Consider the following 20,058-nt stretch of genomic DNA (forward strand, 5'->3'; position numbering starts at 1 on the left):
TCCCACTGCAGTCCCCTCCAACCCCGTGCTCACATGTTCCCCTAGCAGTTTAAAGACTTCGACGTCTTTTGAACTGCCCTCTCTTTGTATTTTGTCTTTGGGTAGTTTCACTTGAAAAAAAAATTAAAATCTTAAATATCACGGTTAACGATTCAAATATCTTATGAAATATATGTAATTACTATATGGTATTTAATATATTAAAAATTTAGAGTGAACAAAATATAAAATATTATGAGAGTGATTGTCAGTCTGTTATTCTTTACGGTGAAAACAACGGCAGACTCCTGATCCAACAACAGTAACGCTGCCACGTATTAAATTTTACTACGCTTGAAACCATTTTGAACACCTTAATGTCGTTGATAGGTTGACAGAACCATCTTAAAACCCTCACGTCTTAGGTGAGGTTCGCTAGAAATAAAAGAAGCCTGAAACTACATTGGATAATTAAAATAGGATGCAGTAAGTATGTGCGCTTGACCAGCAAGAGGTGCATCTCACATTGCACCCAATCTGTCTAACAATATATGCTCATATAACTTAATTTTATCAATTTTGGGGCCCACGTTAATTGGATTTTGGTGTAAATGTATACTTGAGTTATGTTGTCATATACCTCAATTTTCCTCGTTAATGTGCAGAATTGTTTTTCATTGTAATGCTCTATTTTGGGATATTCTTCAGGTAAGAAAGGCTAATATTAACGACTATCTCGCTGGTGCATAATTTATTTTGATGTTTATATTCTTACTGTATTTCCACTAATAAGCTCTGATATTATAATAATCATTGTTGGGGTGTTAGGTCAATTTAATTTGGTAATTATTTAGGACTAACCTGCGGCCGTAATTTATTGAAAACGATTATAAAACCGCCGGATTTTTACTGATATTTTATAGTGGATACTGTTTTAGTTTGTGCAAATGTGTTAAAAAATGGATAATTTTAAAATAAACGTTACTTAACGTGTGGGTATGAAGAACAGACCTATCCAACCTAACCAAACAAACCTACCTAACCTTACCTAACATTCTCACCGCTCCCCGGACCCCCTCAGTATATTAAACTGAAAGAACTTACTATGATGTGATGAAATGCGAGGCATTTTCTGGACGTGAGATGTATCGGTGCTTACTGAGCCCGAGCAGCGGAGTGATTTGTTATTGAGATGGCAGGAAATGCGAGCCACAGCATCGATGAAGTGATGGATGATTGTTTCTAAATAACAACTGACTTAGCACACAAACCCAGTTCTATTTCACAGTATTGCTGTGAACAATACTTTGTACCTAAAGGAATGATGACGTGGTCTTTGAAAAACTTTAGCCTCGTCTTTATCCTTAAATTCGCAAATTACGTCCATATAAGACCGGCGACGACCTTCACACACCATGCTGAAAATGAAGCTGCCGCGGGGAAGAGACGAGACTCCTCTCTTGAACGCTGCCTTATTACCGCCGACAAGACAAGCTAGTGTGTGCCTAGGCGCCTAATTATCCATGAAACGAAAAATTGGCACAACAAATGATTATCATATCAGAACTCACTGATGAAAATAATGTAAGGAAATAAACGATAATGAAAATAACTCGTCGGCGGGTTAGTCCTATACATTAAACTTTAATTTAAAGTTAGGTGGTAAAATTGCAGATTACAGCAACCAAAGAATCTGTTGAAAAAAAAAAGGTGAAATTTCAGTCATACACCAGTCTTTCTCTCGCTGTTGTTAATCTATTTTTCGTAATGTTTAGACAATTCTAAGACCTTTTTTTCTATGATATTTCCGCCGGAAATTAAGGATAACCGAGATATTAATTTTTCAATATTATTAGATTTGGTCAGCCACAAGTGTCGCCATTTGGTGTTTACGTCTCACAGAGAAGGTCTGACCACCCATCACGCAGTGCTCCTTACCTCCGTGTTGGCTTCTTAAGCACCTACAGCGCATGTGCGAGGGTGGTTTGGGAGTTTCTTATTGGCTATAGCAATAGGAGACTTATAATTGGGCAAGAGATTTCTGTCTTAGCCAATGAACAATGTGTGGGTGCGTCGGGAGTGGAGATTTGATTTTTCAGTACCATAGTAACCAGATATGGCTGAACAGGTGGAAAGAGCTGTGCCGACATTACGCTAGAGGTTATTTTATGTCAATTGCAGAGTTTCATTAGAAAAATAGTGTTAGGTTAGGTTTGGTTTTGTTGGTTGGTTGGTTGGTATTTTATTTGTGATTTACTCGAAAAAAAAAATTTTCGTTAAAATTAATGGGTTGGGGGAGGGGGGTATCTCAAAAACTACTGATTTCCGGCTGATATGAATATCAAATTCGTTTGAAACTCATCAAATAACATCGGAAAAAAATAACTTTAATATCCAAACAAAGACCGGTGCATAAGTGAAATTTGACCCCCAAAAGTTTTTTTATGATGGTTTTTTGATACGATTGGTTCAAATCTGACATTCGTTTTTAATTGGAAATCACTCGTTTTGGATTTAGCCCCCCCCCCCCTCCTCCCTCTAACAATAATGGGGAAAAGCGTGGAAATTCGGTGTTCTGGGTGGGGGAGAGCCAAAACGAGTGATTTACAGTAGAAGCGGATTCCAAAATTGTCTGAATTGCAACAAGAAAACACCAGAACACAGTACGCAACAGAAATTCTGTTATACTATACGAAAAATAGTAAAAAATAATAGTTCTATCGATTGCGTGTTTTGAATTCCCAGTACTCTATGCTTGCGAACTCATGCAATATAACCAAACTAAACCTTAACATAAGAACATAAGAAAATAAGGAGTCTGCAATAGGCCGGTTGGCTTGTGCATGGCAGCTCCTGTCGAGAGTTACTACCACACTCTATCATCCATGAATCTATCTAGCCTCCTTTTGAAACTTTCCAGCATTCCAGCACTTACTACAAAGTTGCTAAGCTTGTTCCACTCGTCCACCACCCTATTTGTGAACCAGTTCCTTTCTATCTCCCTCCTAAAGCTAAACTTATCCAACTTAAATCCATTGCTCCGAGTTCTATCCTGCTCGGATATTATCAGTACTTTATCTATATCCCCTATATTGATTCCTTTTACCCACTTAAATACTTCTATCATATCTCCCCGCACTCTTCGGCTTTCTAGGGAACGCAAGTTAAGTTTCTTTAACCTATCCTGATATGGAAGGTTTCTAAGTCCCGGAATCATTTTCGTCATTCTTCGCTGCACCGACTCTAGTGAAATGATATCCATTCTATAATAAGGGCACCAGAACTGAACCGCATAATCGAGGTGCAGCCTGACTAGCGCAAGATATATTTGCAATAAGACCTCTGTACTCTTATTACTTACACTTCTAGATATAAAACCCAATACTCTGTTTGCCTTATTTCGAACATTAACGCACTGTTTTCTAGGCCGTAGGTCCGGGCTTACAAGTACCCCTAGGTCTCTTTCACAAGTCGACTTCTCTAGGTTAATGTTGTTAAGGCTGTATACATTGTCAGTATTTGTTCTTCCAATATTAAGTACGCTGCACTTGCTGGTGTTGAATTTCATTTGCCATTTTTCAGTCCACCCCTGCAGTTTATTTAGATCCTCCTGTAATGCATTTGCATCCTGCCCTGAATTAATTTGCCGCCCTATTTTGGTGTCATTCGCAAACTTGCTTATGTCACTGCTAATCCCAGTATCTAGATCGTTTATGTAGATTATGAACAAGAGTGGGCCTAGTACTGACCCCTGGGGAACCCCACTGGTTACACGGCCCCACTCAGATTTAACACCATTTACGCTGACCCTCTGCGTTCTATTGGTGAGCCATGATTTTATCCAATTTAAAACTTTCCTCTCGATACCATGAGCCTTAATTTTTCTCAGAAGCCTCTGATGCGGTACTCTGTCAAATGCTTTGCTAGAGTCTAGGTAAATAACATCGTAATTTTCGTTATTATCTACTACTTCGAAGACTTTCCTAAAAAACGTCATCAGATTTGTGAGACAAGATTTTCCCTTTGTAAACCCATGTTGAGAGTCGTAGATTAATTTGCTTTTCTCTAAATGCGATCGGATGCTATCTGCTATAATTGATTCAAGAAATTTCCCCACTACTGACATCAAACTGATCGGCCGGTAATTTGATGCTGATGCTCGGTTTCCCTTTTTGAATATGAGTACTACATTTGCCTGTTTCCACAAGTCTGGCACAACTTCGGTGTCTAATGATTTTGTAAATAAATTTACGAGGGGTCCGCTAATCTGTTCCCTACACTCTTTCTAGACTCAAGGGAAAATTTCATCCGGCCCTGGGGATTTTGTCTTCTTTAGTTTATTTATCCTCTTTTCTGATACAGTGACCCCTCCGTTAACGAACCCAATCCGTTCCAGAAGGTCGTTCGTTAACCGAAACCATTGTTTCAATGGGTTTTTGGGTAATTGGTTCCAGCTCACCGAAAATTTCCTAAATTCAACAAAAATGATAGAAAAGTTCACTTACTTTGAGGTGTGTATGTAGAAGGCTCCTGGATGATGATGGGATTTAGAATGGGGGTGGAGGAGAAGAAAGAAGAGAAGTCATTGGGGTGGAAGAGAAGTCACCCCATGGCGCCATTTCACCCATAAAATTTTAGCTCTCTGGTGTAATTCAAGATTATTTTCTTTAAATCAACACTGCACTGCATTATATATTGTCAATATGTAAAATATATTTCAAAATGACCAATAATTTGCTTGGAAACACAGAAAAAAAGCATTTAGTTGAAGAGAGTCTCAAGCAAGATGTTACCTCCAGTGAAAACAGAGAGAGACTAACTCCTGTTTGCTGTGTTAAGAGGCTGGATGCCGCGCATTAAACTAGTCACTTTACCTTCAATTATGTTCAATAATTGTTAAAATGACTAAAAAATTGAATATTAAACTTTTAAAATTATTGAATAGTATAAACTTCTTGATATTTACTAAAATAGTAAGGAATTTAAGCCCTAGAACCGATTAATGTATTGGCGGACTGATACTGAAGCTGGTTGCCCGGTCAGTGCAAGCGAAAACATGTTGAGGTCGGTTCGTAAGAACTTCGTTAACCGAATTTTTTTTCGTTAACTGAATTGAAGATCCTTATGGAAGGCAGTTCGTTAATCGAAATTACGTTAACCGAGGTGTTCGTTAAACGAGGGGTCACTGTAGTGATATTCTTTAGTTTCTCTTCTTCCTTTCCCCTAAATATCAGTTCCACCTCTGGAATTTCCTCGCGAATTTCTTTTGTGAAAACTGATAAGAAGTAGTTGTTCAATGCTGTGCTTATTTCTTCACTGCCATTTATCACTTCTCCCCTCCCTGACTTTAAAGGCCCAACTTTGTCCTTGACTTTTGTTCTATATACCTGGAAAAATCCCTTGGGATTCACCTTGGATTCTCTTGCTATTTTGACTTCATAGTCTCTCTTTGCTTTCCTTACATTTTTCTTAGCATTCCTAGATAGTTCATTTTACGTATTTTTGAGCTGCTCCTCCCCTCCCTTTAATTTCTTATAAATTCCTTTCTTTATTCCTTTGTCATGTTTAAGTTTTCTGGTCATTCACCTTGGCTCATTTTTATTTGACCTAATTTTTCTGTATGGTATATTTTGTTCTTGTGCTTTATGTAGTATACTAGTGAATATATTATAGTCATGATCAATTGTTGTGTCATCTATGACCTCACCCCCTTCCTACTGGGGACTGACGTGACTGTTCCCAGGTGACCTCACCTAGGTACCTTCTTAGCCCCTGATAATCCACCAACCGAAAGTTTCGGACTCTGACCATATTTTCATTGTTTTTTGTTTCCCAATTTAGGGTGAACCTGATTTTTCTGTGATCACTGTTACCTAGTTCTTCCCCTACTGTGATATCTCTGATAATATTTTCTTTATTTGTTAATTCTAGGTCTAATATATTGTCACCTCTAGTAGGTTCTGTAATTAGTTGTTTAAAAAAATTGTCCTGTACTGCATCTAGGAAGTCTTCAGATTCATAGTCACCTACAATGTTGTCCCAGTCAATATTTCTGAAGTTGAAATCCCCCATAATGCACAGGTTGTTGTATTTTGCTGCCCTACTCATTTCCTGCCATATGGGCTGAGCTGCTTCTTTCCCAAGACTTGGGGGCCTGTAAATCACTCCCATAATTAGTTTTTCTCTTCCTTCCGTGATTTCTACCCATACAGACTCAGTTCCTATTTCACCCTTTATTGAATTATTAATACAACATTTTAATGTATCCTTGATGAAGAGTGCGACCTCTTCCCCCTTCCTACCTTCCCTGTCCTTGTGAAAAAGGTTGTACCCTTCTATGTGGTACTCTGATTAAAAAATTTTGCTCGCCAGATTCATCCAAGTTTCGGTGATTGCTATGACGTCTACATTCTCGGTACATACAACCGCTCTCAGCAAGTCTATTTTATTTCTAACGCTCCTACTGTTTGTATAGTATACATTTAAACCTACTCTTCCCTGGTCCTGTTTTACCCCTTGTCCTGAGTAACTAATTTTACTTCCCAGGACCTGCTTGTTTTTTGACTCCCACTTTCCCCGACCTCTCTCTACTGGCGAAACCCCCCCTTTGGAGTGACAATTTCACGCTCCAGGGATGCAGACAACGTTTTTACCCCCTCACGAGACAAGTGTACTCCGTCACGACTGTACAGGTAGTCATTGCCATAGAATCGTTGCCAGCTATCAATGAATGCCCAACCATTGTTTGCACAATGTTTTTCCAGTCGGCAATTTATAGCAATTGCCCTGGACAGCCATTCACGACCAACCCCTCTTCCAGGCAAGACACCACATACTATCGGGATCCTTCCCCTATCTCAGATCTTCCCCAGCGCCTCCCGATACCTCTTGAAAAGTTCCTCACTCCTAACCTTTCTTATGTCGTTTCCTCCCACACTAAGACACACTACTGGATTGGTACCCTCCCCTGACAAAACCCTATCTATCCTCTCAGCTACATGCCCTTACCTAACCCCTTAGCCGGGGGCTCTGTCCCTAGACCCCTGGTCAGCCTCCATGAGAATATACATAGCCGTTACAGCATTTCTTACCTTACTTTGAGTCAGGGTTGGAGTCTGAGTCAGGGATTTGCGACGGAAGTGTAATACTGTATAAGAAGATGGTGTTATTTTACTTTTGGGCATAGTGCACCCGAAAGTTATAAACCACTGAAACATTTAGGTCTCCTTATTCTGGGCATTTTGAACCCCCATATATACCAGGTGGAAATGGATAATAGTGACACAATTGAATTTAATATATTTTACTTAGTGTTCAGTCTTCGTCTGTGAGGAGATGTTATTGGCGCATCATGCATGCGCAATACTGACTAACGTCATCCAGTCATGACAAATGATGTGTCGATACCATCACGCGATATTTTTTCGACCAATCACATTTGATTTTTTCAAAGGAAGCATCCCGAGTACGATTTTAATTTAATTGACGAGTTTCACAATGGCCGTGTTGGAGGTTGGTTGTCATTTGTGCACCTACGATTATTTTAAATTTATTGCTGAGTTCTACAAGAAAGAAGATCATGTTATCCAATTCATACATATCCCTGGTCCTTCCACTTCTGACTAAGGTACAGGCAGTCCCTGACTTACGACGGGGTTAGGGACCCAAATCCAGGTTGTTTGTAGAATTGATCGTAATTCGTAAATGCGAAAATAATACATAGAAAATCTAAAATGGGTGTCTCTTTTTCTTCTCAGCACCACAAAACTCTCGGCTATTTTAAAGGGAATTACAAACGAAAATTTTGTCAGTACACAGCACAATCATTAACGTCGGGACTCGAAAATACGTAATTTGAAAAAGATTTGGTACGACTGGGGCGGTCGTATGTCCGGGTGGCCGTAAGTCGAGTACTGTAGGTCATAAGTCGAGGAGTACCTGTATTGTACTTTCGGACATGGCACGCCCCAAAGTTTTAAACTACTGAAACATTTAGATTAGTTTAAGCTAGGCCTTCCGCCTGGCTAGGCTTCAGGTTAAGTTTTGTTAGGTTATATGACTTGTTTTCTCCCCACCCAAAAACCCTGATTTCCCAGGCTCTCCCCCTTTATTGTTGGGGGGCTTAAATGAGCAACTTCCACTAAAAATGAAGGTTAGATTCGTTTAAAACACACCAGAATACACTGGAAAAACATATTGGTCTACCCCTAGGGACTCATGACCTAAAGTAAAAATTTACCCCAAAAATAGTTCTATTGATTGAGTGTAGTGAATTTCCGGAATTCCGTGGTTGCTGTTTACTGCAGTATTACCGATTAGGCTAGGTTAGGTTAAGTTGAACATGGTATTATTACAGTTTCAGCCACAACTCGATTAGACCAATTTTTTTACGTTACCATTAGTTATATCTTGTCAATAGGAACAACTTTTTCTAATACCACTTCTGTCGCAAATGGAAATTAACTGAAAAGGTAAATTCACATAAGAAATTAACGTAAATCTGCGGTCAATCTGGAACTCCCAAAAAAAAAAGTTTCAGGGATTAGCCCACCCGGGCACAGGTCACTGACCCACATCGGGGCCTGGGGGGCGATATTGTAATAATATTAATAATGATGATGCTATTAATAGTAATAATAGTAATAAAGAACCATAAATAAATGCAAAAATGAAAAAAAATCAAGAGTGAGAAACAAAATATGTATGTTGTGTTGTCAATAGTAAGAGAAGCAATTGAGACCCTGCAATTGTGTGTAAATGAGGTAGAAAGTCAGATCAGCAACCTGGGACTAGGTCACAATTTTCGTGATGACATGTTCTTTGACTTTTCCATTTTTTTTTCACGGTTTCTGTGCTGGTTCATATTTATTTACTAAAGTGGTTAATGTTTTAAAGCAAATTCTATTGGAATATGAATGGCAAATGAACAAAAATGAATAAAGGGAATTAAATGAGGTAGGTTAGGGAAAGGTATTTTGAAAATGTATGTTTTATTTCCGTTGACTTTATGTACTATTAACCGACCTTTCGGATTATCCGTCGGCCCTTTCCCCCCATATGTGGTCGGTTAATCGAGGTTTTACTGTACCTTCTGTTTAATATAGCGGGGACGGTGGTTAATATTTAGTAGTCGCCACATCAAACTGAATATTGAGTCATACAGTTGAGTCTGGATTTACGCGGTTTTGGTTTACACGTTTGGTCATTTACGCGGAGCCTTGCCAGAATTGAAATGCTTGATTTACGCGGGAAGTGGCGTGGGCAGGGTGCGCACAAGGTCACCCAGTCATCAAAACATTACTGAGTTCTTCACCCGCCACCCACCACAGCCGGCTCAAGTCATTGATAGTGAGGATATGGACTTTGAGGGGTTCGTTAAAGAGGCCCTGCAAGCCTATGTGGTGGATAGTGATACAATTGATACAAGTGATACAGGTGAGGGCCAATAATCTGCCCTCTGCTTCGGAACCAACCCCCCATCCCCGTATACCCAGCCATCTTTTCTAATAACCTTTGTGTTAAAAAACCTAATACTATTGATATTTCTCTTAATTGTTAATTGTGTGTGCATACCATCATAAAATTAAGATGTTATTTTGACTACAAGGAACGTATTGTGTCGGAAAAAGTGGAGTTTGGGGGTCGGCCCAGTCTCTATTTCAATTAATCCCATATGTTCTGTTATTTCATTTACGCGTTTCTCGTTTTACGCGGTACTCCGTGGGTTCAATTGACCGTGTAAATGAAGACCCAACTGTATGGGGGGATAGAGAAAAAAAATAAAATAATTTATTCTATAACATTTTCTTTGGAAATTTATAGTGTGAGTTATTTTAACTTTTATTTAATAGTATTGACCAATCAGCGTGAGTGTTGATGTGACTTCATAGTCATGCGCTCCAATCAGCATGAGTGCCGATATGATGTAATACTTGTGTGCTAATCAGCACAAGTGTCCATCCGCAGGCAGTTGGATGATGGCATCTGTGTGAGAAGGATGTATATTGGCTAGCTGGCACATTATTCAGCTCATTTTGGGCAATGAAGCAGTAGCTGTTTACATTTTTAGGGTTCACGGTGTTCTTGTTTTATCTGTAGAGTGTCAGTTCCGTGTAGATCGCCATGCATGGTACTGTTCTGTGGTAAGAGACGGACACTGACGAAGTCACCACTTGCTCATTCAAGTCACATGACCATCCTCCTGAATTTCATACTTAAGGTAAGTTTCTGACACACTTGGGCTTGATTAGGTTAGGTGGTTTTTTCTTCAGTTTTTATGTCATTTGACCTTCCTTTTTTTTTTCAATATCTCAACTACTGCTCATTTCCAAGGGCATTGAAGGTATTTGCATTTAACAATTAGTCAGTTGGGTGGTGGCAACTAAAAAAAATTACTGGAATGGCTAGGAAGTTAGGTTAGGTAGGCTTCTTTCGTTGGTTAGGTCAGGTTGTATGGGTGGGTGATAAATCCAAAATGAGTCATTTCCAATGGAAATGAAGGTCAAATTCAAAAGAATCGCATCAAATACCATGGGAAAAAATTGTGGTCGAACAGTAGTTGTGGCTGAAACCGTAAATTGACCAAACCTATAAATAATCATTTTAACGCATTTGCCATAACTACGAGTGTCCACTATAAAACATAGTGAAATTGCAGTGTTTTTATTATTGTTTTTTATGAAAAATCAGCGGTGGAAAAGTCGTCAATAATTACCAAGAAGGAAATGTCTGAAAACTGTACTACCACCAGAAAGAGATGTTCGATTGTGTTCATATTTTTCACAGATGATGCTATTATCATAGTAAGCATTGGCTAATATTTTTTTTACTAACCCACTGACTTGTAATTTGTTTCAATGTTTATTTTCTGTTAACATTACAGCTCCTCCTCGACTTACGACCACCCGGACATACTGTACAACCGCCTCAGTTGCACCAAAATTTTGTCAAATTATGTATTTTCGAGTCCCAGCGTCAGTGATTGCCCTGTCTACTGACAAAATTTTCGTTTGTAATTCACTTTAAAATGGCTGGCAAGCTTAAAAGTGAGAGTTTTGTGGTGCTGAGAAGGAAAAGAGACACCCATATTAAATTTTCTATGTATTATTTAAGCATTTTCGACTTTCGACCATTTTGACTTACGACCTGGATTTGGGTCCCTAACCCCATCGTAAGTTGGGGAGGAGCTGTACTTGGTAAATAAATATATATATATATATATATATATATATATATATATATATATATATATATATATATATATATATATATATATATATATATATATATATATATATATATACAGTCAACCCTCACTTTTCTGAGTTAATGCTTAACCCACAGAATTACGCGGAAAGTGAAAGCAACATCAAAATTGAATAACATAACATGTGGGATTAAATGAAATAGAGACCAGCTGACCCCCAAACTCCACTTTTTCCGACACAATACCTATGTTCTAGTAAAAATAACATCTTAATTTTATGATGGTACATGCACACAATTAATACTTAAGAGAAATAGAGAAATACAGTCGCCAAGTTAATGTCCATTCAAATAATGGACTCGACTCCCTCCCCCTCTTCTCACAGTACACTCACTGGCTCTTCCCGCTGAGAAATTTTGGGGGGAAAACCAGGTATAGTAATAAATAATTCCTCAAACTAAAGTTAGGATAATATAATTGACATTGCTGGATTCCTTGTAAGACCAGGAATATTTTGAATATAAATGTCATATATTTTTCACAAAAGATAACATATTTACTCAGAGTAAACATTACATCTAAAATTTGTATGTCTAATGCAAAATCTATGATGTTTACATTCAAAATGATCATCAAATTGTAAGAATTCCAGCAATGTAAATTATATTCTGGCCGGGTAATTTGTATGAATTTTATGAGCTAAAACAAATATCTTCAGTTAATAAAAAAAAAAATATTCTTCAGACACTATCTGTCAATCAAAGTACCCCACCTTGCTTTCCCCCCTCTTCCAACAGAGCCAGATGGTCAGTCCGTCCCAACCCTCCCCCCAACCTCCCACCAACCCTCCCTTCAAGAGAAAGGGTGGGTGAAAAAACTAGATTTTAACATTTAGTATTAAATATTACCTCAGATTAAAGTTAGGATAATATAATTGACATTGCTGGATTCCTTGTAAGACCAGGAACATTTTGAATATAAATGTCATATATTTTGCACAAAAGATAACATATTTACTCAGAGTAAACATTATATCTAAAAATTTTATGTCTAATGCAAAATATATGATGTTTATATTCAAAAAGATCATCAAATTGTAAGAATTCCAGCAATGTAAATTATATTCTGGCCAGGTAATTTGTATGAATTTTATGAGCTAAAATAAAAATCTTCAGTTAATAAAAAAAAAAAATTTCTTCACACATGCCAGGTGGTCGGTCGCCGGTCCCTCCCTCCCCCCCCACCCCCCACCAACCGTCCCTACTAGATAAATGTGTGGGAATACCAGACTGTTTACCTTTTTAGTAATAAATAATAAATCAGACTAAAGTTAGGATAATATAATTGACATTGCTGGATTCCTTGTAAGACCAGGAATATTTTGAATATAAATGTCATACAGTTGTACCCCACTTAACGCGGTCAATTGAACCCAGAGGGTCCCGCGCTAAGTGAAATCCGCGTTAAGTGAACAACAGAACATATGGGATTAATTCCAATAGAACCCAGCCCGACCCCCAAACTCCACTTTTTGACGACACATAGCTATGTTGTAGTAAAAATTCTATCTTAACTTTATGATGGTATGAAAAAACAAGTAATATAGAAGAGGTTAGGTTAGGAAAGATAAAGGTTAACATAGGAAAAATGAAGGTTACCTAAGAGAAACTAAAAGTTAGGTGGAACACTTACGGTAGTAGAAGAGATGGAGTGGGCATCTCACGGGGATGGAGGCTGGATTTCGGCAGAGGGCAGATTACTGGCCCTCAGGTGCATCACCATCACTGTCACTTACAGTTGTCAGGGCTTCCCTGACAAATCCCTCAAAGTCACTTTCACTGTCACTATCACTGGCTCTGGCTGGCTATGGTGGGTTGCGGGCGAAGAACTCGGTAATGCTTTTTAGACGGCTAGTGTTAATGTTGTCTTGATACACCGTGATGTACGGCTCCATAGCCTGCACCAGCCGGGTATGGAAGACTTCATAGCGGTCATCGTCATTGTCGCGGGAAAGGAAAGACTTCATTTTTTCTGCACACTCCATGGCACCCTTAATATCACTATGACTTAACTTGTCTTCTTCGGAGAATGACGCACCTTCTTCCTCTTCACTGACGTGCTCATCTTCCAACATCTCGTTGGCAGTCACTTCAGGATCTCTGATCACCTCCAGGATGTCTTCGTTGGTGGTCTCGGAGAAGCCTTCAGCTGTAATATTGTGCGCAGCTTCTCTGGCAAGGTCCACTGCTACTGCAACAGTCTGAACCTCACCAGTGACAGGTTGACTCCTCCTCTCAGCTGGTATGCCATGCAACACATGTCTCCATGCGTGACGAATCGTAGCAATAGACAGCTGACCCCATGCCTCCACCAAGAAGTCTACAGCTTGTTTGACGATAAACTTCTTCCAAAACTGTTTGACGAGAACTTCTTGAGTCGCCACCTCTTGTTCCTTGTCCTCGTCGCTTTTACTCTTGCTGTCGGTGTCATCCATCTTACGCAACTCATCCTTGGTGTTGGTAGAGTCGTTCAGGAGCTTGAACTTCTTTGCAGAGTACGCAGCTTTCACATTGCAGATCAACTCCTGGTCCATGGGCTGGATTAATGACGTAGTGTTGGGAGGAAGGAAGACCACTTTTACGTTGGGGTGACGATCCATAAGTAGGGGCTAGTGTCCAGGTGCATTGTCAAGGAGCAACAAAATGTTGAATGGAACATTCTGTTGCTCGCAGAATTTCTTCACGTCGGGAACAAAACAGTCGTCAAACCAGAAAAGGGACAGAGAAGAGGACATCCACGCCTTACGTGCGGTTAGCCAGTGGACATTAAGCTTGTTCATGTCCATATTCTTGTAGGCGTGGGGCTTGCGGGCTGTGTGAATCACCGATAACTTTGGTTTACAGGTACCGGAGGCATTGGTGGTAAAGAGGACGGTGATGCGTTCCTTCTGCAACTTCCGACCCCTTACCTTGCTGGCAGACTGGACAACGAAGGTCTTGGAAGGTAGCTTTTTCCAGAAAAGACCAGATTCGTCCATATTAAACACCTGGTCATCAGTGTACTGTCCTTCCTCCATAACCTCACGTAAGAACGGAGGAAAATCTCTAGCCGCCACACGGTCAGCACTCGCTTCCTCACCACCAATGTTGGTGTTGGTGATCTTGTTCCTCTTCTTAAACCTATGCAGCCAACCAGAGGAAGCATTGAAGGGTTTGGGCTCTGCAATTCCCAGCTTACGTGACACTACTGCGTACAGTTCACGTGCGTACTCCTGCACTGAGCGCGTGTCCACCGCCATGTTGCGTCGTGCCTGACGAATCAAATAACTCACCAACAAATTTTCCACCTTTACCAGCACCCTGTTCTGGCAATACTTGATCATTGAAGCACCTGCAGACTTTGTGATTTTCATGTGTTCTTTAATCTTGGCTGAATCCTTCTTAATAGTGCGAATCGTAGATTCGTTGACGCCATGCCGGCGCGAGAGATCAGCTTGAAGTGTTCCTTTCTCCAAATCTTGAATGATCTGGTATTTCACTTCGTAGCTTAGGCCACGGCGTGTCTTCTTGGGCTTAGGGCGGCTGGGTCCAGGTAAGGAAAGGTTTCTCTCTGGTGGCGGTGGTGGTCCGCCGGAAGCCATTTCACAGAACAATGGATGCACGTATACACGGGGTGGCCTGGAGGGATGAAACTACCGCGGCAGCGTGCTCTTTCCTTCCTCCCTCCCTCCCCGGGTGGACACGTCTTATTACTTTAAACCAATTACAGCTAGCAGCAGAGGGGGGTAGGGATGCATGGCCAATCACAGTCCGATATGTCATATGACATCAGTGATAACGCAACAAAGACACACACTGCGCAACCTTACAGCGCGGCTTGCCCAGGCGGAGGGAGGGAGGAGGGAGAGGCAGGCAGGCGGGTGGCGTGGGCAAATCTAAAAATAGCATCTCGAGCCGGACACTCACCGCGTATATGTGGAAAAAATCCGTGTTAAGTGAAAGTTCAGCTCTGGCGAGGCACCGCGTATATGATAAAACGCGTTAAGTGAAACCACGTTAGGCGGGGTAATACTCTATATTTTGCACAAAAGATAACATACATACTCAGATTAAACATTTTATCTAAAAATTTTATGTCTAATGCAAAATATATGATGTTTATATTCAAAATGATCACCATATTGTAAGAATTCCAGCAATGTAAATTATATTCTGGTCGGATAATTTGTATGAATTTTATGAGCTAAATTAAAAAAAATTATACTTCACCGTGTAAAGGGGTACACCCACAGCGGAATGTGAGCATCCTGGGTTCTGGCAGGGCACAGTGCAAACGTGGAAAAGCGGAATGTGGGACCGCGTAAAGTGAGGGTTGACTGTATGTATGTTTATATACAGTATATATATATATATATATATATATATATATATATATATATATATATATATATATATATATATATATATATATATATATATATATATATATATATATATATATATATATATATATATATATACGAACGAACCCGACGACTTACGACTACGTGGACTAACGACCGTCGGGACTTACGACCGCCGCAGATTTTTTATTAAAAAAAAAAAAAAAAAATTATTTATTTTTTTTCAAATGACACGCATTTTCTATACCGAAACGTTTCCAGTTAATGTAGTCACCATGTATAATTAGAAAATTATGGGGGCCCCATGTGCATTCAGCTGACTACATTAAAGGTTAAGTGCTCAGTCACACTATATCCATTCCTTATTATTTATTACTTTCACTGTACTGTATCCATTCACCATTATTCATTACTTTTACTGTACTGTATTTCATTGTAGATTTTTTATCTATGTCGGACTTACGACCATGTCAGACTTACGACCATGTCAGACTTACGACCTGGATTTGGGTCCCTAACCCCGTCGTAAGTCGGGGTCTAGCTGTATAGTGAAGTCTCTGGTGCACTCTAAGATTAAGAGAGAAAACGGAGGACTCAGGCGTCCTGATGTGAGAGAAAACAGACTCGTATGATGGGGGACCAAATAAGAAAAACATAGCTACATGTTTTGTGGACTACAGTATTAAGCGTACCCTTTTCATCACTTTGTAGTAAACCTAGCCATGCCTATGTGTGTTTTATGATATTTACCATAACATTATATATATATATATATATATATATATATATATATATATATATATATATATATATATATATATATATATATATATATATATATATATATATATATATATATATATGTGTGTGTGTGTGTGTGTACAAGTAAATCACTGTAGGTGCGAGTGATCTAGGTATATGCTGATAACCACAAGGGAGGAAGAAAACACGAAGTTCCCAAGCGCTTTCATGTAATTCACATCTTCAGGGGTGAGTACAGACTAAAGAGATGTACAAAACAAGGTGTATATATACAGAGGAGGGTGAGATCAGGTCCACAATGGTCAGGTATTAGGTAATGACCCTACTAATCTTTAAATAGCACGGCAACAGTCGGTAGTCAGATCAGAGGGTAAGGTGACCCAACCTTCTCACCTGATTACAAATCTTCTTAATTACAAAATTTGTACATGCCATTACTCAAATTCATGATGAATGCTTCGGTATGTTTAATGAGACTAGATTCTATGATGTTCCTACTATCAATTGAATTACAAGGTAATATTGAGGAGGCATTATCCCAGTCAATGCAATGCTTGTTATCCCTCAAATGAACAAACAGAGCATTGGATTCCTGGCCTGTCCTTACACTATATTTTTGTTGTTTAAGTCTGGTTACAAGATCTTTACCTGTCTGGCCTAAGTAAAACATATTACATTCCTTGCAAGGAACTTTATAAATGCAACCAATTCCACAGTTTGGCTGTGTGAGGAAAGAAGGATGTACTATAACAGGTTATTCTAGTGTGACAGACATCCACAGAGAAATGGTGGGCACTGCGGGCAAGACGTGTGTTGCGAGCCCACGGCCTTGCCGGCGGTACACAGGATACCAAATCCACCGAATATTGCTCGTTAAAGTACCTGTAAAAGAGAGAGAGTGAAGCAACATTGTAGTTAAGAGAAAGGGAAGAAAGATTGTCGACTAAAGGAGGAGAGTTAATAAGACGAAATGCCTTTGATTCCACCCTATCTAACAGTTGGACAGAAGAAGAGCCACTCCAGATATGAGGACAGTACTCCAAGTTAGGACAAATGAATCCTTTATATACTTGAAGCAACTGCTCAGGAGTGAAGTAATTACAGCATCTGTACAGCATTCCCAGCTTTCTGGAGGCAGCTTTAGCAATGTTAAGGATGTGTGGCTTCCATGACATTAGAGGAAATGGTGAGGCCTATCTATTTTAGAATTTGGCAGAATGATATCGTCCTGAAATGTGATTGGTGGGAGATCATCTAATTTGGAAAATGTAATTGGTAAATACTGTGTTTTATTACTATTGAATTTAACCAAGTTTCTACCTACCCATTCGGAGATGCTGCACAGAACCTCATTGATAGATTTAATGATATCAGCTCTAGAAATGGATCTAGTTTGAGAGTTAAGGGAAAGTAGGTAATGTGAAGTATGAAGAGTAGAATCATCAGCGTAAGAATGGATAGAATTAGTTGTAGTGTGAAGTAAATCATTGATAAAAAGAAGGAAGAGAGTAGGTGAAAGAACAGAACCCTGTGGGACACCACTACTGGTAGAGAAAGAGCGAGAGAGCGATCCCTCGACAACAACTGCCATGGATCGGTTCTCAAGGAAGCTAGAGATAAGAGAACAAAGTGGGGGATAGAAACCATGAGAGGGAAGTTTAGAAAGCAAAGACTGTCAAATGGTTTGGGGATGTCGAGGGCCACGACGAAAGTTTCCCCATATTCCCTAAGAGGATGACCAAAGATGGATGCAGTAGGAGAGCAGATCACCAGTTGATCGCACCTGGCGAAAGCCATGCTGGTGATCCGACAAAAGAGAATGGCATTCAAGGTGATGGAGAAAATGGGAGTTCAAGATAGTTTCGAAAATCTTAGAGAGGTATGAAGTTAGGGCAATGGGGCGATAGTTAGAGGAATTGGAATGGTCACCCTTCTTTGGGATGGGCTGAACCAAGGCATGCTTCCAAGAAGAAGGAAAAGTTTGGGTTTTGAGGCAAAGGCAAAAGAGGCGAGCAAGCACAGGGGCCAGAACTTCAGAACACAAGGGGGTATTCCGTCTGGTCCATGCGCCTTACTCACATCCATCCTGGAGAACACACCAGCAACCCTGCGAGTGGAGATTATAGGAAGGTGCATAGGTTCAGTAGGAGGGATAGAGTAGGAATCGTCTAAGGTGGAGTTAGTGGTGAATAAGTTGCCAAAGAGATTGGCTTTGTCAGTGGCAGAGTTGGCTATAGTTATCAGGTTGGAAGAGAGAAGGACAAGAGGGAGTGCAGAAGTTATTACAGATGTTTTTGGTTAAAGACAAGAAGGATTTACTGGAGGAAGAATTAGTCTTGCTTTTTATAAAATTCCACTTGGCTCTACGAAGAATAGCCTTGCAACGATTACTAGAAGTAATGAAGGAAGAGTGGGTAATAGGAGGAGGAGATAGTTTCATAACTTGATATGCCCTATCTCTCTCCCTGCATGCAAGAGAGCAGGAGTGATCAAACCATGATTGTAAAGTGAAATTTTTTGGTAGAAGATGGGATAAATGCACTCATACCACCCTGTATAACCCCAGCAATGCTGTCAGCACATACCGAGACGTCCCAAGTGGCAAAGCAACATTCATTCCAAGGGAAGTCGGTGAAGAATCCTCAAAAGGATTGCCAGCTTGCCCTCCGATAGTGCCATAGTTGACATTTAGAGGGGGGTGGGGGAGGTGGTCGTGCCCAGTTTGATTTAATTTAAATAAGATTGTGATCAGAAGACCCTAGGGGTACAGAAATTTAGTATGAATAGTGTGAGGGGTTAGAGGTAAAACAAAGATCAAGAATGTTAGCAAGTTGAATGCGTGTAGGGTGTTTGATTATATTTGTTCCAAATCATTAAGTAAGGAAAAAGAGAGTGCCTCAGTTCCACCTGGGTTATCCCTTGCAGAGCCAAGCCACTCTCTGTGATGTACATTGAATTCCCCAAGGTAGAGGCTCTCGGTGTTGGCGTGTGTGGATAGCAACGACTCATGGCAAGAAGTGAGATAGTCAAAGAGTTCCAACTAGTTGGTAGAGTTAGGAGAACAGTATAGGAAACAAAGAAAAATAGTGATAGTTGGTAGAGATATTTTGAGCCAGATTACTTCATAAATGGAAGATTCAAGATCTGTGAGTCAAGTTATAGGTGTATTCCAGTAGGCTCATACACCTCCCTTAGAACGGAAAGGGATATAAAGGTTGTAGTTGGAGACTTGAAAAGGTTTGGGTGAAGTTGTTTTGGTCAGTTGAAGTTCGGAAAGTAGTAAGAGGTCGGGGGAAGAGGTTTATAGATGGTGCTCCACAGAAGGAAAATTGGATTGCAGGCCGCAAATGTTGGAAAAATGAAGTGTGAAAAAAGCTGATCCTCCAGCAACCGCGGTGCGTCAGTTGAGGCCCCAGTAGTTTGATGATGATCAGGTCGGTCCTGGGGTTCACAACCTTTCCGACGAGTGGAACCCATCCGAGAAGGCCCCGCTTCAATATTAATATCATCTGACATAGGAGAATAAAATAGAATGAATAGAGCAAATCAAGAGTGAGTACGTTTATATTTGTTGTGTTGTCAATAGTATGAGAGACAATTGAGACCCTGCAATTGTGTATAAATGTGGCAGAAAGACAGATCACAAACCTGGTGAATATTAAAGGCACTGATAACTTGTTTCCAGTGTGCATATAAAAAATAAGCAAAA

At 39.8% G+C, this 20,058-nt stretch overlaps 1 protein-coding gene across 1 annotated transcript in view; it reads left to right on the top strand.

The window, feature by feature from the left end:
- Positions 1-273: 273 nt before the first annotated feature.
- The window catches only part of LOC121860559, a 62,381-nt gene continuing 42,596 nt past the window's right edge, over positions 274-20,058 (top strand). The window contains exons 1-2 of the mRNA XM_042357733.1: positions 274-465; positions 10,078-10,198. Of these exons, the coding sequence (XP_042213667.1) occupies positions 461-465; positions 10,078-10,198 (126 nt within the window). The 5' untranslated portion in view covers positions 274-460. The remainder of the gene's footprint in view (positions 466-10,077; positions 10,199-20,058) is intronic.

This window comes from Homarus americanus, unplaced genomic scaffold (genome assembly GCF_018991925.1).
Source record: "Homarus americanus isolate GMGI-L3 unplaced genomic scaffold, GMGI_Hamer_2.0 scaffold11221, whole genome shotgun sequence".
Taxonomy (NCBI): Eukaryota; Metazoa; Arthropoda; class Malacostraca; order Decapoda; family Nephropidae; genus Homarus; species Homarus americanus.